The sequence below is a fragment of the Pogona vitticeps genome, chromosome 1 (genome assembly GCF_051106095.1).
Source record: "Pogona vitticeps strain Pit_001003342236 chromosome 1, PviZW2.1, whole genome shotgun sequence".
NCBI classification, from domain to species: domain Eukaryota; kingdom Metazoa; phylum Chordata; class Lepidosauria; order Squamata; family Agamidae; genus Pogona; species Pogona vitticeps.
The window spans coordinates 238,554,996-238,580,570 of record NC_135783.1 but is presented as its reverse complement, the minus strand read 5'-3'; the positions used below and the strand labels follow the sequence as shown (position 1 = coordinate 238,580,570).

General features: G+C 42.9%; 1 protein-coding gene across 44 annotated transcripts in view; it reads left to right on the top strand.

Moving 5' to 3' along the window:
- Positions 1-1,001: 1,001 nt before the first annotated feature.
- The window catches only part of BIN1 (bridging integrator 1), a 130,075-nt gene continuing 105,501 nt past the window's right edge, over positions 1,002-25,575 (top strand). For 32 of the 44 annotated variants that reach the window (XM_078380057.1, XM_078379954.1, XM_078379740.1 and 29 more), the window contains exon 1: positions 1,002-1,305. In XM_078380057.1, coding sequence (XP_078236183.1) covers positions 1,225-1,305 — 81 coding nt within the window. In that variant the 5' untranslated portion in view covers positions 1,002-1,224. The remainder of the gene's footprint in view (positions 1,306-25,575) is intronic. The other 12 variants (XM_072985258.2, XM_020805418.3, XM_078379935.1 and 9 more) reach the window with 1 other exon arrangement.

Sequence of the window (25,575 nt, the reverse complement as noted above, 5' to 3'; positions counted from 1 at the left end):
CTCAGTCATTAAGGAAAAGGTTGCCTGAAGAGAAAGGTCTTTGCCTGCTTGCGGATGGGGCCAGCCTAGCTTCCTGTGGGAGGGAGTTCCAGAGTCTGGGAGCAGCAACAGAGAAGGCCCTCTCCTGTGTCTCCACCAAGCACATCTGTGAGGGTGGTGGGACCAAGAGAAAGGCCTTCTCTGATGATCTTAATTCCCAGGCTGGTTCATAGTGATGTAGTCTTTTAGACAGCGTGTACTTATCCTAAATACTTTTCAAGGTATCAGCCAAAAGGCAATGGAGGAATATACACAGTTCTAGGAGAAGACGACATAGGATATTGGGTTATCTTTAAAGATGGTTAAATATTTCAAATTGACTAACTCATCCAAGACCACTGCAGTTTCAACAAATGATAGCAGCATAATTAAAGACTACAGACATCTTCATCTGTATTTCCATTAGTTAAAGATTAAAAAAACACAACTAGCTCAATGGCTCAGGGGGTTGGAGCAGATATCAGCTAGGAATTAGCAGTCTGAATCCCTACTGTGAGCAATCAGCCAAGCTCATCAGGAGCGTGCCTGGTTCATGGGGTTAAGTGCCCTGTCACTTGTGCAGCTCTGTCCAAGCCTCACTATTAGGAACACCATTGGAAGGATTGGTAAATCACTGCTAAGTGTTTTATACCTAGAAAATCCAGCAAGGTCGTCATTAATCAGAATCAACTTGAGAATTCTGTGCTGTAGTCACAGAATTAAGTATTTTTTAAATCAAACCGTGGGGTCATGGGCCTCACCCATAACATTTTTAATTTTTTAAATCGTCTCAGCCGGGATTCAGCGACAGCCTTTGCAATACATTTGTTGGACATTTCATTAGAAACATATAACTAAATGTGCCAACAGCTTTGCCGATAACCCAGGAAGCTTTTTGATTTGCAAGCCACCTTGCGTCTCCCTTTCTGTTCCTTCGCCCAGCTGTTGTCACCTTCGGCTCAGGGGTGTCCCACGTCGCTTCCCATCCTGCTCGAAACAGGGCGCGCTGTACCTTTAAGACGCCGGCGTGCCCTGCCTGCACTGTCTCTTTAAAAGGCTGTATCCTCCTCGTCCCTAGCGCTTGAAGTGGGCTATGGCCATTGTTTCGCTCCTGGTCGGGCTCCCCTTTCCTCCCAGCCTGATTAACTGACTCGCCACCGCACCGTTTTAAAACACACAGAGCCACACAGACCCCCGGACGGCAAGATGGCTGAGATGGGCAAGGGAGTCACCGCCGGGAAAATAGCCAGCAATATGCAGAAGAAACTCACGCGGGCCCAAGAGAAGGTAACGCGAGTGGGAGAGGCAGGGGCGGGAAACGCAGGGAAAAAGGGAATCGGGGACGGATCCGGGTGATGCTTTTGAAGGCCGCTCAGTGGGGAGCTTCAATGGGGGTCCGAGTAATGACCCCCTCCCCGGGGGGGGTGCTTAAACATTTAAAGTGTTTATCTTTGGAGGGACGGCGAGAATTGCTTGTGCAAAAAAGCCGTGCTGTGTAACGGATATGCAGGTTGGTTATTGTGGTGCAATGCCATGCCTTGGGGAGCTTCATCGAATCCACGCTCAGCCCCGCTTCCTCTCCGTAGCGTTGCTCCTGGGAAGGGTTTCCGATCGCCACTGACATATATTGACAGCTCAGCCGCGAGTGCCTCCCCGCGCCCTCCTTGTCTCGCCCCCCCTCCCCGCGCCCACGCGGATTTCGCCTCCGCAGCTCTGCGGGGAGGTGGGGGAGAGCGAGAGCCAGAGAGTAAAAAGCACATTGCTTCCGAGTCTCCTCAGATCAGGAGAGCCTGGGGTTACCGCCTTGGAAACGTCAACCTGGGCCGTGGTAGAAAATCTCACCCAAGGGCAACTGGGAAGGCCAGGATCCGTGTTCTTCACGCGCTTCCCGAGGAGATGTCAGGGAAGCCGCAGGGACGGCGGATAGAGAGGGCTGGAGACGGCTCTGGGCAAGGGCAGCTGCTTCTGCAGCTACAGAGAACTGCGCCTTCTGGTGCGACTGGGGTCAAAAGCGAACCCAGACCCCCCCTGCCCATAGGAACTCCTTGGAATTTTCCCCTTTTTTCAGAGTGCGCGGATGGGTGGGGAAGGCTGATCCTCTCCTCTTTCTGAAAGCCTTATCCGTCTAGTTGCTCGGGGTCGCGTTTGGCCCTGGCCGTTTGCAAAGCGGGGCAAGCAGACGTGCAGAAGCAGAGAAACCCGAGCGTTGCGTGCGTGCCTGCGGGCGGGCGGGCGGCTATTTATAGCGGCGAAGGTCAACCGCGCGAGGTTGAGTCGTGAAAGACCGAGACACCCCCCCCCCACTCCTCGCTTCTGGACGGGATGGCGTGAGGCCTTGGCACGGGGTCGTGGGCGGACAGCAGAGGGAGGGAAGGCTCCAGGATCGAGCGCCTTCCCTTCCTCTCTCTCCCTTCCCCCACCCGTCTTCCCATGTTCACACCTTTCACACGGAAAGATGCACGGGTTAAAAAAAAGCGCTCGAGTGCCGCTGAAAACGACGCCTGATGAAACGCGGCCGAGATTTCCCTCTCCTGCCCCCACCCCAAACACACGTGAGGATGTCAGTCAGGCAGCCGCTTCTCCTCCTCCTCCTCCGCCTCCTCTTTCGGTCCCCCATTCTCCCCCACCCCACCTCTTCTGGCCAAGGTTAATAGGCTTCGCTTGCAAATCCTCAGCCAACGAGGCCTTCGTGACTTGCTGAGGAGCGGCGGGCTGTGGAGGAAACGCCGGCCCTGCCATTAGGCAAAGTGGGGAGGGGGCTGCTCCTGAAGCAGATTTGGGCAGCCGTGGACCCGACAATGCGTTGTTCTTGATTTATTTGTTGACAATAAAGAGAGGACAGGGCGGGCCGTAAGGCTTTCTGTCCGTATCTGCTCCCCAGAGCCGCCTGAATTAGGGTCCAGCGCCTTGACTTGAGTGATAATGGGTGGGCGCCATTTGCTATCCCGCCTCAGGCAGTACGACGCCTCAAGACGGCTCTAGTTGTGCCTCGAGGGTTCGGCCCTCATTTCCAAAAAAAGAGCCCGTCGTGTCTCGGACTGGAGATGGCGGGGAACTGTCTATGGCCCTCGCCTGTGGGCATCTCTCTTCTAGCGCCGGCGGAAGGAGGGAGGCTGAAATTTCGTGGATGCACGACAGCTGCAGCCTTCCACAGAGCTGGCTCCCCTAATCCACCTCTCTCTATCTGCCGCCCCCGCCTCCTGGCGTTACCAACGTGCAGCGGTCAAACAGGATGGTGGAGTGTGTTGGAGGGGCTTTTATAAAAAGCAGTTTTCTGTCACGGCTGTGCGGCGGGGGGATTAGAGGTTTTCTGGCTGCACTTCCAGGCTCCCCTCTCCCTCCCGTAAGGCCGAAAGAAGACAACGCTTGATAGCGCCCATGGAGGCGAGTGCCTCTGCTCCCCCGTCCCCTTCGCACAGGTCGTGTGGAAGGGCTGTAAACCGAGGTGGAAAGGCGGGGCAAACGCCACACGCTGGGCCAGCCACGCTTCCTCTGTTCTGAATCGGATTATGACTGGCTGTGGGCGGCTGGGGCGTCGCTGTGCTTTTTCTTCTCCTTCCGAGTCGAGCCGTGACAGGCTGCGTGTGGGCCGCCACGGCAGCAATGAACGCCGCCCCTTCTCTGCTTTTCTTTCGGGGTTGCGGGCCCCCTCCCCATGCTGGCCATTTCGTGTGTAGAAGTTTTAAAAGCGAGCTCGTGTATGAGCTGAAGGGCTTTCTTTACAACCATTAGGAATTAACTCAGGGAAACGGATGGCATTGTGAACCACGGGAGTCCAATTCCCCACTGTACCGCCTTGACAGGAGCTAGACTCTTATGATCCATAAGGTCCCTTCTTGCAGTTCTAAGTTGATGACGATCGGGATTGAACCTCCGTACCGCTTTCCTTTGAAAGTAGATATGCACCTTTTGAGAAGTCACTTGTTAAATCGTGGGCTCATGACTCCAAGTTGTAAATCAGCATGCCTTCATTCAGCATTTCTCAGCAACAAGATAAGGTGAAAGACGCCAAGGAAAACACACATGCACATTTATACAATGCTCACCCAAGGAACCACCCCACTCCCACTAATTACCTGCAGTTGGCCAACAATCCAACCAGCACAGGCAACAACTGCTCTGAGTGCTACACTCACTACATAATATCACTCCAGAGATGTTAGTGGCCAAGTGGGAAACAGGTTCACCTTCCTATATATCTGTGTGACTCCTTGTATGACAGTGGACTTGGAGGTGGATATCTGGATGGGGTGGGGTGCAGTACCATTATGTCCTAATGTCTGCACTGCAATTGCATGTTTATCAACTCTCCGCTGAAGCAAACACCTTCCTTTTTAAGGATGTGGTGTTCTGAGGATTCCCCACTAACAGTTATTTGCCAGTTCACTCGGCAGAGTTTTCTGCCTTTGGGTGAGTTTTGAGACGGAGGTTGTGGGAGTGGGGGTCACCCCATCATTTCAGATTAAGGTGTATGTCCCCTCTCCATTTAATCTATGGGCTGCCTGTAGCGAGCATGCATAGGATTGTAGTCTTGATTCTACACGGTAACTTGGCCTGATTTCTCTGTCTCTGGCAGATGACAAGAATGCTGTGTGGTGCTTCCAGAAATGGCACAGTGTCATTGCAAATTTACTGGCTTAACAATCGCTCCAAATAATCATGGATGAGAGAGAAACTTCTTCAGTGACATTCAGAGGGTTGCATTAGTTAAGGACTCCTGGCTCTGAACCTATAGAATTCTGCTGGAAGGAAACAGAAAACTTTGCAAGGACGAAACCATGGTACACAAAATGGTGGGCAATGGTTGAAGGAGGGGAGTCATGGAGCAAGGGAAAAGGAATATTATAACCTGCTTGGTAACTCCCCCTCCCCCCATTGTTTCCATGGCTGCTTAAGTGGAATCTGTGGTTTATGATATCAAATGTCCATGTAATACAGAGATATTTTCCCTTTGGGCTGGCATGAGTACTCAACAAGTGTCCCATATAATAGAAAGGTAAAATGCAGAAATACGTGCTGCTGTTGATAGTGGAAAGTGTAGATGTGTGAAGAATGGCTCCTTCTTATTCCTTTGTGAAATAAGAATGCTCTGTACACATGCACAAACATTGTCCTTACTACTTAACCTGTTTTGTGGTGGGAAGTTTCTTAACCTTCTTATAAAAACTGCAGATTGTTATGGAAAGAGTTTCTCAGACCTAATTTCTATAAAATATAGTATATTTTGGTTATGGGGGATATGAGAAATTAAAAGTCTTTTACAAAGAACTATTCAGTAATGTTATGATCTGGAGTGTGCAGTAATTTGGTTTTCAAAGAGAGTAGCCATGTTAATCTGTTACAAGAAAACAACAAAGATTTACATGGCATCTTTACTGCTGCACTGTGAACTTTCATGGATTAATAATTGTGTGCCATCAATTCTGTCTTACAGTGACCCTTTTCAGGGTTTTCCAGGTAGGGTATACTCAGAAGAGATCTACCATCCCCTTTTTCTGGTGCATTTTGGGACTGTATAGCTTGCCCAAGGCCACATAGATTAGCTATTTTCCCAGGAGGCACAGTGGAGAATTGAACATTCTTATGAGTGGAAAGTTACTGTGGGCTGAAGAAAACATGCTCTTGAAGGTTAGAGACTTACTGGAGCAGCATGGATGAGGGTAATGGAGAGGAGTCTATAAAAACAACCTCCTATGGGGTCCTTTTAGCCCTTTCAGTTCTGGATCCATGCATGGTTCCTTCATGGTCCTATTGATAAATATAGATTTGATGTTGTAGAGAGGAGTAGTTCCTCAGATGGATCTTACACAGAATCTAGGAGTTCTTGCTTAAGAAGTTGCCTTATATTGAGTCAGGTCATTATCTCTTACAGTACAGATTCAACATTGACTAATGGAGAGTCTTCAGGGTTTCAAACAGGGATTTTTCCTGAGTCTACCTGGAGATGCCATAGGTGGAACCTGCATGGAGAACATGGTCTCTGTTATTAAACTGTGTCCTCCTTTCCTCACTCCTCAAAGGGAAGATAATAAATAGCAGAGACATTTTCCTGAAAAATAATGTACCAGTTATGTCTATCTGTCTGTCTAATCAGTAGAAGAATGTAATGACTTATGTATGCAGGATATACAAAGGAAAGCAGAATCCAAATCAGTTAAGGCTCACTTTGATCTACGATTTCTTTGTTGGAGAGTTTTCTTGCTGCTTGGTGGTCATCATGGGATATGTTTAGAAAAACTGCTTATTATCAGTTTAGTTCCTTTGCATTTGGAGAATCTGGGGAATCTTTTACTCTCTTAAATCAATTTAGGACTGGGATAGTTATTGATTCACTTTGAAATTCATTTCATGATGTTGTAATGAATTGTGAATTTAGCATCTGTATTTGGGTTGGCTTTGTTCTGAAATAAACCAATTGTAATCCTTGATCTTGCTTTATTTGTTTTTAAGTTGTAATAAACCTGTAAGCCATTGTGAATGAAAACATCCACCCTTCACCCCCAGGGTATGAAATGGCACACTTTCTAAAATACTTGTATCCTTACAATGCCTGTCATGCCAAGATGGCCTAAATAATTTTGATATGTGAGGCAGAAAACCCCACAAATTTTTTACCTTCCCTTGATAGTGTAAATATACAAAATTAAAATAAATAACATTTTCCTGCCTTTTCTTGACACTGCAAGTTAGCCACCTAAGACAACCCCAACACTCTGTGAGACAACAGAGCTGGCCCTGTTTTATCTCTGAAGCTACTATTCTGTTCCCTTTTGTTCACGGATACATAGTGTACCATTATTGAAAATCAGATCTGATGTTTGGAGAAGTGTCTTTGAAATGTGTGTATGTGTGTGAGTGAGTGTGAGTGTGAGTGAGTGAGTGTGTGTGTGTGTGTGTGAGAGAGAGAGAGAGAGAGAGGGAAGAATGTTTATTTGTTCAGGAGAAAGTGTTACATTTTCTTTTGGGTATTTTCTTTGCCATATAGATGACACATGTCTTGCCTTAGTTCATCCCCTGACATTTTCTGGACCTTCCAAAATGTTTAATCTCTACTAGAAGGATTATGTATGCATGTATGCATGTATGCATGTATGCATGTATGCATGTATGCATGCATGCATGCATGTATGTATGTATGTATGTATGTATTTATTTATTTATTTATTTATTTATTTATTTATTTATTTATTTATTTATTTAAGCTTTGCTCTAGGGGGTGGAATTTGGTGCTATGATGCTTTCTGCTATTTGAAGCCATCCTAGTAAGTAAGATACAAGTCAGAAGTTTCCAATTTAGCAATAAAACAGGTATCCCTCAAAAGTACCAGAAGAGAAATTTCCATCAAAGAAGAGTTCTTTAAGAGTTTTTAAAATACTTTTAAAATTATGTCTTAAAGAGAAGTGACTTTTGTAAGAGAATTGCTTTTTTAGAGGGGAAGTTAGGACATGAAAGCTGTTAAGCACTGTTCTTCTTCAATAAAAAGGGGGATGGAACATCTGCTGTATGTGGAAGTGCCTTTTCTTTTGCTTATATTCCACTTGGCTGCTAGCTGCAGTGAGTTCAAGCTGGTGTACATATATCTTCTCTTTCCTACTTCACAACAGCCCCGTGAAGCAGGTCAAATTGAGACAGAATTATTGGTTCCAGGTTACTTAGTGCATTTTGTGGTTTGAACTTGGATTTCGAAACATAATATTGCATAAAACGTAAAAGGGAGCAAAATGGGATGAGCTAGTGAGGGAGGAGCTGAGGAGGAATGAAGTTTCTCTGTCGGTGATGGGTGTCTGTATAAAGATTTGTGTGATTTATCATAGTTAGTCATCTTAGAATTGGAGAGCTGGAAGGGACCCTTATGGATTATTGAATCCAGACTCTGACAAGAAGGCACAGTGAGGAATTGAACTCCAAACATCTAGCTCCTCAGCCAGAGACCTATACTATTGAATTACTGTATTGTGATGGTGCTGGTTGTGCATTGAGGCATGTGACCAGTAATGTGGCTGAGATACACCTTGTTAGTTAGCCAGGACAAGTTATGCATACCGTACATAAACACCAGTAGGATTCTGGCCACTGTATTAGTTATGTTTGAGAAGAGTCAAAGTGAAGTCTTTTCAGGATTGCAATTGTAACAAAAAATGAGCTACACAGAAAATCATGAGTCTTATGGAGCCTTAAAGACAAATATGTTTTATTTGACATAACTTTAATGCAACTTATGTACCCACTTAATTAGGTGGATCTTGTTAAAAGTTGTGATGCCATGACAATCTTGGCTATTTTTGCTGCATGGCTATCTCCCTTGTAAATACTTATAAAATATTTCAACCTTAGAACCATAACTGTGGTCAACAGCTGTAACACCTCTCCCCAAAACATTCTAAACTTTGACTCAGTGACCTGATTGTAAATCTCACTGAATGGGAGTTACTGCAGAGCAAGAATGTACATGGCATGTGTTTGCTGCAAGAGATGAAAATGTGCCTCCAACAGCTTTATTTGAGTATGCACTGGCGCTTCTGGTGCAGACTGGTGCAGTCTAAATAGGATTGCCTGAGGTTGGAGCAATATGCTATTTGGTATAATCCTTGTGTCCAAATGGCATATTGAAACAACCCTCTGGCTCATTTTGCTATACCAATTGCAGAGTAGCAAGGGAAGTAAAATTAATACTTTTGTCTGTATTATATTTTCACTGGTGCACTGAATCACTTAGATTATTATTTTTTTAAATTGTCTTGCATGTAGCTTCAATAGAGTTTGGATCAATGCTTCAGAGAAAGAAAAAGGAAAAAAAATAGTGTAAGTAATTCAGTGCATTTGTTATGGTCTAGCATACACAAAAATTAACTTCCCTTCCCTTGCCCCTTCACAGAGGAGCAGGGGAAATGTCCAATTTGCTGATATCCTGAAGTGGCTCATTTATTAAGCCAGTTCACAATACTGGAAATTTAAACCAAAAGGAGCTTTTACAGCTGCAAGGCTCAATATTTATTTATTTATTTATTTGATTTTTATACTGCCCATCTGTCTACTAAGGCCACTCTGGGTGGGTTACAGATTCCAACATTTTAAAACAACAATACAAATATTAACTGAGTGACAACTTAAAAATATACAACAACAATGACAAATGAAATAATTAAAATAATAAAAAGGCATGGCAGAGAGTCTAATTGTTAAAAGCACTGTTGTATTAAGATGTTCTAAAGTCCAGGAAGGCCTGTCTAAACAGCCATGTTTGTAGTAATCTTTTGAAAGTTCCCAATGAAGGGGCCAGGTGAATTTCAGGTGGAAGACTATTGCAGAGTTGCAGAGCGACTGCAGAGAAGACCCAATTTCTAGTCTGTTCCCAGTGATTGCACGTGCTGGGAATAAACTAACTAGAGTGCACCAACCTGCACCAAAAAAGTAGAACCTGTCCCCCACCCCAGTAGAAGCTCAAAAAAGTGAGGGTTGGGGTGCTTTGGGTACAAATTGGGGCAAAGTGGTCTGTTCGTCATGTGGTTGCCAGAAAAAAAGAGTGAACCTATCTGTTCCTACAATGTACCAAACAGCAGGACAAATGGCTGTCTTAACAAATGTGCAGCTTACTTACATGGTAACAAACAATATTGTTATCTAATGAGTTCACATACTGTTCTAGATGTCTCTTTTTGCTTAGCCTCCCCTGCATTCTTAACCACCATGAACATTATAAGTGATTGGAGAGCCATTCTGAGTTGTAGCTTAGTTCATCATTTGCAGAAGTAACCTGCTGTATCCACATTTGAGGATCTTTTCTGACTTTCCAGAAGGAAGGGAACCATGTTGTGCAGGTATCCTTGAAACAGTGTTAAGAGACTAGGGAGGATGAGCAGGCAAAGTAGGGAAACAGGATGGAGACAAGTGATGGAAGGGTAAGATTAGTAAGGGGCCAGTGGGCAAAGGGGGCAAGAATGGCCATGCTGAAAATTGAGCAGCTGGAGTGGCTGTTAACTCTGATTGCCACTGCTATGAAATTTAAATTGGTGGTGAGCAGGGCTGGTTCTGCCATTGGGCAGAATAAGGCACCTGCCTTTGCAAGCTGTTGTTGTGGAAGGAACAGCTGTAGAAAGCCCCTAAACATTTCCCTTTGTTGATGGACAGAAGTGTGTGTGCTCCACTCTTAACCTAGCCTGTTGTCTTCAGATATGGATGAAGATTATTTTATTTATTTATTTGTTCCATTTTTACCCCACCCATCTAGATTCTGGAATCTACTCTAGGCAGCTTACAGAATGTGAAAATAAAAATAGCATTAAAATAACTTTGATCATAAGAGCGAAAGATCAATAAAGAAAACAAGATCCAAGATGGGTTAAAGAAGCTGTGTAATGGGAGGGGTGAAGGCCTGCTGGAAGAACCAAGACTTCAACTTGTTTTTAAAAATTCCCAGCGAGGGTGCCAGTCAAATCTTTGGGGGTAAGGTGTTCCAAAGATGAGGGGCTACCACTGAGAAGGCCCGGTTTCTTATTGTCTCCTTCCGGGCCTCTCTCGGGGTTAAGCCCCTCAACCTTCCAGTCTGGCTTGATCGAGTGACACGAGTAGAGTTAAGTTTGGACAGGCGCTCTGCCAGGTATTGAGACCCTAAACCATTTATTTATTTATTTATTTTATTTATTTATTTATTCAATTTATATGCCGCCCAAACTACCCAGAGGTAGGGCTTTATATGTAAGCATTAGTACCTTGAAATCAATGCAGAAACGAATGGGTAACCAGTGTAAGGCCACTAGAGTGGGGGAAATATGTTGGTGTCTTTTCACCCCAGTTAATAATCTGGTGGCCATGTTCTGGACCATTTGTAGCTTCTGCATCAATCTCAAAGGCAACCCCCGTAGAGCACATTGCAGTAGTCTAATCTCGAGACTTCGAGCACATGGACCAAAGTTGTGAGTGACTCGACATCAGGATAGAAGCACAGCTGGGCAATCCACTGAAGATGTAAGTGGATGGAGCAGACCGCAGATGCAACCTGGGACTTCATGGTCAAGTATTGGGTCAAGATGGACCCCCAAGCTGCAGACCACATTCTTTGTGGTGAGAGTTGCAACCCCAAAAGAGAGCAAGTTTCCCAAACCACTGATAGAAGGGGCACCCACCCTCAGGATCTCTGTCTTGTCCAGGTTCAACCTCAGTCCATTATCCTGCAACCATTGCTGTATGGCCCCCAGGCAGTGCTCAAGGGATGCAAAGGCATCCACTGTTTTTGGAAAAAAAAGGAGATGTAGAGCTGTGTGTCATCAGCATACTGGTGACACAAAGTGCCACATCCCCTGATGACCCTACCCAGTGGCCTCATAGAGATATTAAACAGCATTGGACTCTTTGGAAAAGGTCCTTCAAGAAGGATTGGAGCCAAGCAAGAGCTAGGCCACCAATCCCCAATTTGGAGGGCCTCCCCAGGAGGATACCATGGTCGACGGTATCAAAGATAGCTGAGATATCAAGGAGAACCAACAAGGACATTTTGCCCCCATCAGCCTCCCTCAAAAGGTCATCGAGTAGGGTGACCAATGTCATTTCTGTGCCATGGCACAGCCTAAAGAGCAACTGGAATGGATCCAGGGCGTTGGTCTCATCCAAGAGAGCCTGCAACTGATCAGCGACCACCCTCTCTACTTTCCTTGCTAAGGAAAGAAACATTGGTGACAGGTCAATAATTGCCAATGTTGTCTGCTGCCAAACTCTGTTTCTTCCTAATGGGCCCAATGGGTGTCTCCTTGAGAGCAAGGGGAACCCTGCCCTCCTGGAGAGACCCAGTTATTTTAGCAGTGGCCCATTCAGTTGTTAAGGGCCTGGCCGCTTTGATTAGCCAGGCCGGGCAAGGGTCAAGGGAGGATGTGGTGCACAACAGTGGTCAAGCACCTTGTCAACCTCAAGTGACGTCACCGACTGAAACTGTGTGATCTTCATTGGACAGGACAGAGCACTGGATGTCTCTGCTTGATCTACTGGCTTCAAATAGGGGGATAGGTCCTGGTGGATGGCCTCCACTTTAGATTTTTAAAATACTGCAGATTGGTCAGGTGAAATATTAGGGCAAGGCCAATCACTGTAACCAATTCCGGATAGGTCATGTACTATACGGAATAACTCTGCCTGCTGGTTAGAAGCTTCGCTTATCTGGACATTGAAGTAAGCTCTCTTTGCAGCCTTTATCTTAGAAAGATAAAGATTGGACACGATTTTGACAGCTTTTATTTCCCATCGAGTCTCGCCTCCAATTGCTCTTTAATCTTCTCCTATTTTGCTTCATAGCTCTCAGCTGCTGGTCGAACCAGGGCAGTGAACGAGCTCTGCAGTGGAGAGGACGTTTAGGAGCGATCGTGCCTACAGCCCTGGTGGCAGTGGTGAACCATCCGTCAACCAGAGGCTCAACAGGAGCGCCAGGCAGATCAATTGGTATCCCTTGCATGGAATCCAATAGGATCCAGTGGTCTGCGAAGGTGGACCATTAAATTAGGTCCCAGCTCCCTGCGAGGGGGGAGGGCCATTTTCAGGTTGCATTTAATTAGGTGGTGATCTGACCATGACAAGGGGACAGGTTGTTCCATTGAAGACGTTGTTCCATTGAAGGTAAAGAAGTAAAATCAGCTGCCACGTCAGTTTGCTTTTGTATCTGGAATAGAAAGTGTAAAACCACTTTTGTTCTTTGCCTCAGATCACAAAATATCTTGTGCCAGTTCTAGCAGCAAGTTAACTTTTACATCATTAATGAAGTTCACAAATTAATTATCCATTGCTCCTAACAGTGGTGCTTGGTTTTATTTATAGTCAGTCTGTTGTTCAGAAATTACTCAAGTAGTATTTGCTTCTCTACCTGTTCTCAATACCTTCTACCCATTTCATCAACACAAGAAAAATGTAATTACCATAACCGTTGGATTGATTGCTTGGCAAGGGTGCATATGTTTCTCCCCCTCTCCTTTTCAGTGTTGATGGTCACACTGTAGTATGTAAATAAAGTTCTGAATCTTTCCTTTCTGGCTTCAAAATTGAAAAGGCTGGACTAGGGAATTAAAACCTCGTCATTTTTTTTTGCCTCCATAAGAGCATGTTTTCTTCCTAAAAGACCTGTTCTCAATTCCTACTATGTTTGCTGCCTCAGCTACCCTCAGGATTAAAATAAAATAATATAAAATGAATGAATGAATGAATATGCTTAATTTATCCAGATGTGAGCATACATCTATCTTGCTTGCACTCTGCGTGTAGCAAGTGTGCATCAGAGTGGATGATGCTTCTTGACACTGGAAGGTATTTAATGATGTTTTTGTTTTGTCAAGAGCTCAGTGTCTTCTGATGGCAACTTCTACATGTATGACAAAAAGAAGAGCAGTTCTAGAAAACTGCTAGACCCGAGTTTTCATTTGCTGGTTAAATATGGGAGAATTAACTCTGGATCAAGACTCGGAAATTTGAAAGGCTTATGTGGTTTTGTATAATGTTGGTGACCACAAAGAGACATTTCTAAATCAAACTTGATATTGCTTGTTTTGAAATGCAAGCCTACGCTCTCTGTCTCTCTCTCTCTTTTGGAAAGAGGTATTCAGAAACTGAACAAGTAGCCTTCATGTTTCTGTGTCTCTCTTGTTTTATAATTTGGATGAGATTGCATCTCTTTTTAGACATCAGGATCACCATTACTTGTGTCATCTAACATGATGCTGCTTATGATGAACATTCAGTGACCACACATTTGGTGTTTACACTTCATGGTACTTTCTAGTTGTGAATAATAATTCCAATCTTCGAGATGTTTCTTCTTTGGACTACAACTCCTGAATACTCTAAGCAGCTTACCACGATGCTTGCTGAGGAAAATTCTGGCACTTGTTGTCCAAGACTTCAAACTTTCTAATTCTGATTCTTAAGAACTGTGTGATCTGAATTTTTCCAAATTTTGGACCAGTACACCCAGAATCCTTTAGGCAGCATGCCACCATAACTAGACAGGGATATACTGGGGTTGTTATAGTCCAAAGCAGAAAAATTTCAAGCTTTGTTACCAGTTCTTCATTAAATGTTTGGAAACTGAAATTTTCTCAGATCAAAAGTTTCATGGGGGAGAGGGGAGGGAGTGGACCAGGAAGAGGGCAATTAATATTTATATTCTTTTTACAATTTAATATACTGTACCTTTCTAAAAAGGTTGAGTCAAGCTCCTCAACAGAGTAGTTATCTGCTGCAGAATACTCCTACTCCCAATTGCAAGGAAAACAAGATTTAAATAATCTGCTTTGCATAATTAGTTATTTTAGGTACAGTACTGCTGATCTAAAGAAGTATGTATGCTGAAATATTCTGCAATGATGTCAGTGTTAAGGAGGGAACTGAGGTCTCAAATGGGCCATTCATTGTGCTTTAACACAGTGACAGCGAAAGAGAATTTGGTAGTTCTGCCAAGAATTAATAATCTTGGTCAAAATCTGAGAAAAACATCATTGTTAAGGGAGTAGCTTGTTTTAGGTGCAGGCCCTTGTTTGTTTGGCTTGTGCTACATTGTATGTAAATCTAAAGGGCCAGAAGCAGAGGAGGCTGTAGCGAATTGCTTACATAAGTACGTAAATATTTAATGTGGGCTGACAGACAAAACATGCCTATAGGGGAATATTGGAATCTTCAGATCAGATATTAAATTTTCTAGAATATTTATGATCTGTCTACTTAGGTGAGAAGAGAGAGGTTCCGTCTTTAGAGTGGTTTCTAATCTGTCTATGGATGGGTCAGGGTAATAACTGATATGTCTTTTGCTATTTTTTTTAAAAAGACCACTTGATATCTTCTAGTTACAAATGGAATGTATTATCAGTGGTTTCCAAGGTTAGAGCCCCAGATTTTCTTGGACTACAGCTCCCAGAAGTTCAGCCCAACAAAGTCAATGGTGAGGATTTTGTAGTCTAAGAATGCCTGGGGCCTCCCAGGCATAGAGGTGCCTTGAGACACCACTCTGCATCCGCTGCCAGCGCCAGCTGCTCCGGGTCCTGGCCCACTGCCTGTCAAAATGCCAGCACCGCGGCTGCAGCCACCTCCTGAGGTTTGGCTGCGGGGTGTGTGTGTGTGTGTGTGTTAGCGATCCGGCAACTTACAGCCTGCGTGCCCGCAGAAAGGGCTCTGTGTGCCAGGTGTGGCACATGTGCCATAGGTTCGCCATTGCTGCCTTAGTTGTACCTAGCTATGAAGGGACTAGAGCTCTTTCTCCAGAAATTATTCAGGTTCAATCAGCAGTATTTCTTTGCTTTGGTAATATGCTATACACTATGTTCATTTTTAACAGTAGTCATTTAGTAATAGTCTGTTTGGACAGTGTATGCTTTGTAGATCTATGAGCTGCAGTCTAACAGCTCTGCAGGAGTCATTTGGTTATGATGCCTGATTATAATAAATAAATAAGCAAATAAATAGATAAATAAAAATGTGTTTAGTGGAAATTTAATAAGAGATTGACATATTACATGGAACATCTTTGGAAACTCTAAATAGTACTTGAAGGGTTTCCATGTAGTATCTGGGAAATCATCTCTTAAAATATGAACAAGAGTGACCTGCTTTGTAGTTATGGTGTAAGACCATGCATCATAAAATATGAAAGCACTTTGCGTGCAAAATTGCCATATAGGTTTCTGTTTGAGACAGAGTTGGTAGACTTGTGGTTACTGTATTACTTTGGTGGTGGCGGTAAGAGACTTTGTCTAGATATTGCCAGAAAGGCAATCATAATATTTCAAAGTGCCACATTTAGAAGCAGCAAATAGTATTATTAGTTATTTGATGGGTGGGTAAGACATTAAACACAATCTTATCTGCAGATGTTTTGAGGTTAAAGGAAATAGTTGACTTATAAACTACCTAAATGTTTCTCATGCATTTTAATAGCTTACCAAGCTCTGGAGAGTTATTGTGGAATAACAATAACATTTCTTATCCCACACATCCTTTATTTCAAGGAATCGTTGATTCTTCCTTAACATCATGCTCAACCGAATAAAAAAGCATGTATTATTTAGAACACTGCAGCTCCACAATGCAGCTTAATGTTGGGTCAGCAGTGTCGTCACAGTAGCTATGTAGGAGGAGTGCTGTTGATTCAGTAAAACAGCCCTGGCTCTAGTTTGCCTTGAGGTTTTAGAGGATATGTTGTTGTTGTTGTTTATGTGAATTACAGGCTTTAGTCCCTTAAGATGTTACTGGACTGCAAGTCCATTATCCTTCAACATTGGCTATTTTGGCTAGACCTGATGGGATCCTTACTCCAACAACTTCTAAAGTGACATAACAGTCCTAATCTGCACCCACTCCTGTTTTAGTATAGATGTACATGCATGAATATAAGTGCAAAACATAGTACAGTATTCCATGTTATATCCTGCAATGGTGAGATTTGTCCTGCACTGTCATGTATCAGAGTACTGGGTAACATTCCCTGTGCTTTCAAAATAGTATGAGAGAAGCTCTTGTAGAGTTAATGAATGTACTAGCTGAATCCTTTAATGATGCCAATGGCAGAGGAATGGAAGACACTTCAGTAGAAGACCTTGATGAGAGGACAGACTGTGATTCATTTTTGTGAAGTGCTGGCAGGAGGAATCAAGGGTAATGGATTTGTGTTTTTAAGAGCCAATTTAAGACCTGGCTCTTTAGGCAGGCCTTCCCTCCGGTCATTACTTGATTTTCTTTTCTATTTTAACTTCCATTTTGCTTTTCCATCTTGAATGCCACCAATATTATTAGATTTGAATTGTTGTTTAATTGTTTATATGTTTTTTATGCTTTTACTGTAAGCCGCTCAGAGTAGGCGTAGTCTTGTTTGGCGGGATACAAATCTAATAAAATAAAATAAAATAAAATAAAAAAAATAATAGTGAGCTAACATTTGCAGGGATACATGGTAGATGAGGAGAGATCTCCCCACCAGACTAGAGTCTGATGGGGACAGAAATGGAAATACAGATTGTTAATCTCTAGAAAGAAGTTTAAGAGGTTGCTGTATTCCTCAGTTCTATTTTACTTTCCAAGTTGGGCCTGCACTGAGAAAGAAGACATTTCTACATTGTCTTTTCTTATTTTCTGCTTTCATCCCAATCTATTTAATCAAATCTTTTCATTCAATTTTGCACCTATGTCTGTTCCTGAAGAAACACATTAAAGTAAAATAGGGTGCCCCCCCTCCAGCATTTTAACATGAATGTTCTTGGGATAGTGGAAAGGGAAAAGACAGGGACTGCGAAGTCTGTGCAGAGTATGCTATTTTTTGCTTGCAGTCTCTCTTGCTAGGGTTACAGTGAGCTATAGATAGGATTTCACTAACCCATGGTAAATGCCTACCCAGAGAGTTATGATGTTGTGAAATTACAGGGCATGGAATGTGACATTGATGCAAGATGCATTAAGTGATGCTATTCTGGCCTTACTGTGGTTACACAGTTAATAATCTAGTTTCCTGGATATCTGCACAGTTTGTCTTTAGCAGTCTGAACACCAAAATAAATTCATCTTGCCTGATTGCTGTAGGATCTTAATAATTAAAAATAAGATATGATATCACACTGGTCTTAGCTTCGGGGCTTTCTGCTTCTAAACTCCACTGAACACAGTGGAAGTTAATTCTGAATAGGTACACACAGAGTTTAAAAAAGATTTCCTACTGCCTTTTAGCCTTGTTCCTGTGCTTGAAATGGTAGACAAGATGAGGAATTGAAGCTTTGCCTGTTGGAGAACTGTTTCCTGGGAAAAAGCTTCATTTGTTCCATTTTATGTATTGGACTGCTATTAAAAGCAGCCCCAGCAATGGTGGGGAAGGGAAGAGGGGAAGAGTCCCTATTCTATTCTTTGGGAAGGAGTGAGTGAGAAGCCTTTCTGAAAACTAGCTCAGAAAAAGGTTGTTACTATTGAAAGTTTTCTGCAGTCTATGATGTTGAATCACTTTCTGGGTATCCACAGGTCTGTGGCTGTGATTCTATATTCAGTTACCTCAGAGCAAGCCAGCTGAACTCAGTAGTAATTCTGCGTAGACTTGTATGCATTGACAATCCCATTAACCCCCCCAAGTCATTTACACATGCAGTCCCAGTTCCTCTGAAAAACTGAGTTTAGACATTTCGTTTCTCTCTAAACTACAGTGGACCCTTGACTTACAGAAGGCTTGACTTACAGACTTTTTGAGTTACAGACTTCTCTGGCCGCAAAATTTAGGTTTGACATGCAGACTGAGATTTGACTTACAGACCAGAAAAAAACCAAAATGGAACAAAAACGGCCTGTTACGGGATTAATCGGTTTTCAATGCACTGTAGGTCAATGGAGACTTGACTTACAGACTTTTTGACTTGAGAACCGCCTTTCAATACGGATTACGTTCTCAAGTCAAGACCCCACTGTATTATATAGAAGTCCTTCAGTGGTATTTCTAACAGATTAATCAGAAACTAAGGAAGCTGGGGTCATAAAACCTACAAGAGCCCTATTTTCCTTTGCACCGTGGTTACTTGTCTTAATAGAGGACAGGTGGCCACCTGTTATACCTCTTTTCCCTCTCCCTGTTCTGTATGAAAGCTTGCAAAGGCCCAGAGCTGCAGGTGAGCCCTGCAGCTGGCTTCTGGAAGAAAGCATGAGAAAAGCACAAACATGGAGGCAGTTGCTTAGCAACCATTCCAATTCTCCCCATGAAGTCCAGTGGGGCTGGTGAGGGGAGGTGGTCACATGGTGCTTCCCTTGTTGTCTCTAATTTCCCTGAGCGCAGATGGCTGTTTGTCCTGTGCTGGGAATGACAGTCCTCTCTTTGAAGCAAGTCGCCTTTCAAGATAAAGAAGCATAGAAAGCAAGAGCAGGGCACCGGCCTGGATATTGCCCATCCACAATGAGCACCTGGACAGCTGACAGGTCAGGCATACAGAACACCTAGCTACAATTTTCCACACGGTGGTAAGCAGTATTGTACTTCTGTTTAGTTAACGGTAATTATTTTTTAACAGGCTGCCTGTGCCTACGTATATGTTAACCTAAACAGAAATGCATATTAGGATATGCAGATATTCAGATCCATGCCCTTTCTTATGGTGACCTTGTAAGTGGCTGCTCTGCTGAGCTGCATTGCAATCCTCATCATGGAAAAATTCTCAATGCATCCCCCCCCAATTTGCAGTATGACCTCTATTCCCCAGTTACGTTACTGTGAAGTAATAAATAGTAAGGACAGACAATTCCTCTTTGCTGCTGCTTTTTAAAAAAGGATTATTTAGTGGAGGTAGGGCTACAAACAGCTGTTTTCCCATGATGGATCCTGTCTGCATATTGAGGCAACAGCAGGTGGCACTTTTATTGGACCACAAAAAAACTGAACAAAGACCTAGCTTTCAACCTGAACCAGCCTTCCTTCACATTCTGTGACTATGGCAGAGTCCCAGAAATTCTTGGCAGATTATTGTACTAGGCCTCCTCCTTAAAGGTGAGTTCAAAAACTCAGACTGCAAATACCATTGCAGTTGTGGTTTCAGACTCCACCTCTGGTAGCCATTGGCTGGATTTCCTCTCCCAACTCCTCAGACAAAGGACTGCCAACTAATCTGCATTTGCCTCTCTCATTGCCTTCTAGCGATGAAAAGGGGAGGTCTGTCTTACTCATTTTCCACCTGCCATTAGACAGAGTGTGATGGTTGCCAGAGGCAACTGACTTTATGTGTCACTAAAGGACAGCAAAGTGTTGATTACATACTTATTGTTGTGTTTTTCCTGCCAAGAAAGGAGAGAGTATATGAGTGATTCTCTGCCTCCTGGTGACAAAATAAATTTGGCTGGAAGTGGGTACAGTACTTTGTACTTTGATTTGATGGAAGTGGGGGCTGCCTCAAGGAACTAACTGTCTCTGTCTAGTCCTCTCTGAACTTCGTCCTCTCTGAACTTCACAGAGCCATCTGGCCTGGTCACTCCTGGAAGCAGAATGCCAAACTAAATTGGGCTTTTGGTCAAATTCAGCAAGCTTCTTCTGTCCTTGTGCAGATGTCATTCTTTGATTCAGAACTTGGAAAAAGTTGGGTTTGAACAGAACATGCTGGCTGGAAGATGCTGGGAGCTGTAGTTTGAAAAGTAATTTTTCCAAGTTCTGGATCTTGATCATAAATGGGTGAAAGTGCCTTGCAGAGGAGAGATTTCTTGCATATTCCATTCTTTTAATAGCTGTTGAGGTCAGTGGGGCTGGGAAATGCTCTGAGTTGCTTCTGATGGAATAATAATAAGTGTCTGCCATCAAGTCAATTCTGACTTGTGGTGACCCTTTCCAGGGTTTTCCAGGGAGGAACAGAAGTGTTTTACCATTCCCTTTTTCTGGGATACCCTGGGATTGTGTAGCTTGCCCATTACTAACAGGCTGGCTCTTCTCCCAAGAGGCACAATGGGCAATTGAACTCTGAACCTTTGGCTCTACAGCCAGATAGCTAAACTACTGACCCATATACACGGTGGTTTAGGGGTAGAATAGGGATGACATATTCCTTGAGGTTCAGACTCATAAATACTGGAGGTAATACTATGCTAGGCTACTGGTTCAGCTAAAGCAATCAAGCACATGTGCACATTTTTGTCCAGTAATTTTAATCTCACAAAGGCAGAAAGATCTGTACAAAAGGTTGAAATCTCAGTCTTTGAGAAATGCTGATCTCCTCCATTCATGTTTAGCCTCTGCCATGTTATTAGGCATCAGTCCCATGTCAAAATGGTTAAACATGCCTGTGTTAAAGATTGTAAGACAGTAAAATTGCGATCAGTTAGCTCAAATAAATTTCATCATCAACATGGTAACGTGAATCTTACTGAATTTTGGACAGTTATGTGTCTTTTTAATGCATGATTGCTAAGGAGTAATTGCCCACATCCGATAATACATTAAACTCTTTCCCCCATCCTCCTGAGTGAAGTTGTGTTCATGGCTTATGATGCTGGCTGAAAGATTTATAATAAGTGGAAAATATCCTTTAGCTGAATGGTATTTATTCTTCTTTCTACTTTTTTGTTTTCTGCAGGAGGTGGAAATCTGCTGTCCAGTTTCTTCTTTAAAAAGATTATTTTCCACAGATGATAATATAACATCTGTTTGCCTCTGGAAATAGGCAGATACTGTATATTAAATAGTTAAATAGTTCTCTTCCATCAATGCACAGTAGTCTTAAGGTCTCATAGTGACTTTGATTCTTACTTGGTATTACTATGTTCATTCTTGATTTTCCTCTGCTTCTGGCAGTGTTACTGTTACTGAAGTACCACTTTCAAAAGTTGCTTTGATAACATGAGCATGTTTATCTTTAGTTGGGTTTCCATTTTAATTTTTAAGCTTGCCTACTTCTTGTTTTTGGTTAATTTTCCATGACATTTAGGCTATGCTTGGAAGTTACAACACTTGCAGGTAATTTTAATGGCTTCATTTTACCATTGAACAGATCTTTGTGGAGGACTTGCTCACACCACTGTAGAATGGATGTTTTGCATGTTTTTTTTTTCTTCCAGTAGAACCCAGTTCTGTAAAATTTACTGAAAAAACAGGGCAAAGGGGATGGAGCAGGCATGGTGAATTTCTAGCCTCCAGATGCACTAGCATTCCCACAATCCCTTGCATTTGGCCACATTGACTGGGGAGTCTGGGAGGCAGACATATCAGGGATCTGAAGGATGAAAGGTTCTTCACTCATGGTGTATAGTGGAACTTAATAGTAAGAAGATTAGGTTCTTTAAGTCTGCCAGGACACATTGTAGATGTTTAGGTTTGTGTCTCTTCTCTACCCTCTAATATGGCATGCAATAAGAATATATGGGGAACATTTACGTTATGTTTAAGATGTTGTTTTCGCACGTGGTTGGTTGGTTGGATGAGTGAATGGATTAATGAATGACTAGTCAAAGTCCCATAGCCAGCTAGATAAATCTGGCATGCTTACAATCAAGTTAGAAGGCAATACCCACCTTTTTTTGTCCCCAGCAGGTGTGGTTGAAAAGTCTGCTGAGTCAGAACAGTGAAATTTAATTTAGTTCTTTTGACTAAAAGCTGTTGAAATCCTCCTTTAATTTGTTTTTGCAACTTTCAGTTTAAAAACCTTGTCTAAACTAGTGATCATCCCTCATCTTCTATCTTAGTGAATTAACTAGATTAATGATACATACAGTACTTTTTAAGGGAGGTTAGCATGTTACAGCAAAAACAAGAACGAAGAACTCAGAGGGTCCTTTAGCATAAGCTTTTAAGGACCGTCCCAGATGCAAATTATGTGGTCTTTTGTCTGTCCTTGTCTATTGTGAATGTATTCCACACGGTGAACCTAAGCCTTGGTATTGAAGAGGGAAGGAAAAGTCTATTTGCACCCATTATGGTGCTTGGTAATTTAATACACTGTTAGCACATTTCTCTCGTGCTTCATCCCTAAATCCTTTAATTTTTGTCTTGTAGTGGGATGTGCCAAAACTCCTAAATGTACAGATGAAAATAATTCTGGAATGTTACATGATTCTAATTGCTTCTAGCCTGAGTTGTGGGGAGGGTGTGTGTTGGAAGATCAAAACAAAAAACAAAAACAAAAAACAAAACTAGAAGATGAAAATACTTACAATTAATTTTGTAATGGATTTAGTCCAGCCATCAGTGTACTTTCCCAATAACATTTCCTTTAGTACAGGCCACACTTTCAGATGGTAGGTCCCATAAAATAACTCTCTTAGCTTAATTTCACCTCCCAACAAGTTTAGTCCTTATCATAGAATTATAGAAAAGTGAAGTTGGAAGGGGCCTATAAGGCCATCAAGTCCAACCCCCTGCCCAATGCAGGAATACAAGCAAAGCACATCTGCCAGGTTGAATGCCTCCAGTGTTGCAGCACTCACCAATTCCCAAAGTAACTGGTTCCACTGTTCTACTACTCTAACAGTTAGGAAGTTTTTTCTGCCTTATGGTAAGTGAGCATCAGATTAATTATTTGTTCAAGGAAGAATGACATAATAGGCTGAATTTAAAACTGCAGATTAAAAAATGAGAAAAGACTAAAAAATCTTAATTGTAACTGGATTAAGTAACAAAGGGTGTGTACTTTTCTTAACAGTAGACTCTGTTGATGGGCTATGTGTCTAGCAAATGTTTTCAGGGAGAGTCATATGCATATATGTTAAAATTAACCCATATGACTTTTATTTCCTGTTCTGTGGATGCCTCAGCACTTCTGATCACCCTCTTCAGCTCTTGTCGGGATGACTGCTCTAACTTATGCTTGACTACTGGAAGTTATGCTTCAACCTTCTGCTCTTTCAGTGTATCATTTTGCAATGTTGTTAGTCACTTGCAGAAGTAAATACTAGGAGGTGATGAGTTGGAGAAATTAATTTCTGTTTTCCTGGATTTGAGACAAATTATTGGCACATTAGCACTTAGGAGTGAATTTCCTTCCACTTGTCTTATTTTATTTTTAATATGTTATGGACATATCCCTATAGATGAAGCATCAATGGGAAAAAGACCTTGAGCTTCATGGAGCCATTTTAGTGTTTGCTCCCCATGAGCATGGTGGCCACTTGTATATCCCCAGTGAAGAGGGCATAGATTTATGTGAAATTTGAAATGTGTTAATTTATAATGATAGATGAACATACAAAATTAATGTATATTATTTAAATAAAAATACTGGCTGCGGCTGAAATCCCTGTTGTGCAGTTCCTCATGCACAATGCTGGCGATGTCACCAGCAGTGTCAAATTGCTGCTGATTAAAGGCTTCCTTGTGACATTCTGGGCTGCACGTGACTTCATTGCAATGTGTATGAGTCACATTGATCCCAAAGTCACCTTTAATCAGTAGTTTGCCATTGATTCTGATATCATCTCTCATGCTTGTGTGGAGCTGTGCAAGAGAATATCAGTCACTGTCTTTCCACTATAATGGAGAAGAATGTGATCTGATTCCCTGTGTATCTCCTCAGTCTGCTTTCCAAGTGCTTCAACTGTTATGGGCAGTTTCATGGTCTTGCTTTTCCTACCTAATGGTACTTGATCTTTATTTGGGAGCTGAACCAGTCACCCTTAAAATAGAGCATTGCTTCCCAACCTTGCATAACTCAGGTATTGCTGGACTGCAACTCCCAGAAGCCTTCACCACTAGCTGTGAGGGCTTGGGATTCAGGGAGTTGCAGTCCAAGAATACTGGAGTTAGTCAAGCTTGGAAACTAGAGATGGGGTATTTGTATTCATATACGAATACCTCTGCACAGGTGGACATGACGAGGATGGCTGGACAGTCCACTCACTGATCTGCTGCGGGCGCTGTGGAGCCTTCCAGTATCTCCACAGATCACATTTGGTGAACCACTCTTCCACCTAGCAGAGAGGCTTGTTGTCCCGCCTCCTGCCAGGAGTGGTGAGCCAAACGCGATCTCTGGAGCCATTGGAAGGCTTTGTGGCACCCATGGCAGATCGGTGAGTGTACCGTCTGGCCCCATGGGGCTGGACCCTCATTATGTCCACTTTTGTGGGGCTATTCATACATGAATATGAATACTCCCATCTCTGTTGGAAACCACTGAAATAGAGGGAAGCCACCTATAAAGTAGAAACCTTGGTGTGGATACAAGTAGCATGTTTGGCCCTTGCAAAGGAGTTTTGTGGATGGCTCCACTACTTTCATCTAGGCCTCACCTCTGCTCCACAATCTGAGCTGTGTTAATCCCTATGGAAATCACCTCTGGCATGGGTGCTGCACCAGCTTTGATAAGGACCAGATCCTTTTGGTGGAAGATAAGCTTGGTAATAATTAAGTGAAACTACGATATAGTAGGTTGTTGCTCATAGGTAAGAGCTGTCACACGCTACATTTACAGTTCTAACATTCATGGACATCTTGTAAGTGTTGAGGAGGGACTTGAGGAAAGAGTGGAGCTTTTTGGACTCATTGGCCAGAATGCTATTAGTATTCATGTAATGTGTGTGTTAACTTTCTGCGGTTAACCAATGAGGTGCAATTGCATAACTGGGACCCACCCCAGCAACTTGCCAATTAATAGCAATTAATTGTGACAACATAGGTAGACCTTACATGAACACCAAGGGGATTCTGGCCGTTCTTTTAGGATTGTCAAGCAGCTGTGGCATCTGGGAGATCTTAAAGTTTAGAAATTGTGAACTAAAACTATAATAAGTGATGAGTGCTGTTGTTCTGGAGACCGCTATGAAAGTTCATCTACTTCTGCCTTCCTGAAGGAACATTGTGGAAGAACAAATTATGAGATCTTAGTGCTTGTGCCAAATTCCTTCTGTACTCTGCACAGTGTACGTCCTCAGTCAGATTGTGATAATTAAAGTGGTATGTGTTGCCACTTTTGCTCCAGAGTGCTTTTTAAGAGCAAGAATCCCACTAAACAGAAAATATTTACTACTTTGGAATTAAGTCACCAGAACAACTCTGTACCATATGCCTTATTTCAAAGAAGAATTTGATCCCACTTTTCCACTTCTGGAGTAGCAAGCAGGGAGTAGAGAGTTCACAACAAAGAACCACACATGCACATCTGTAG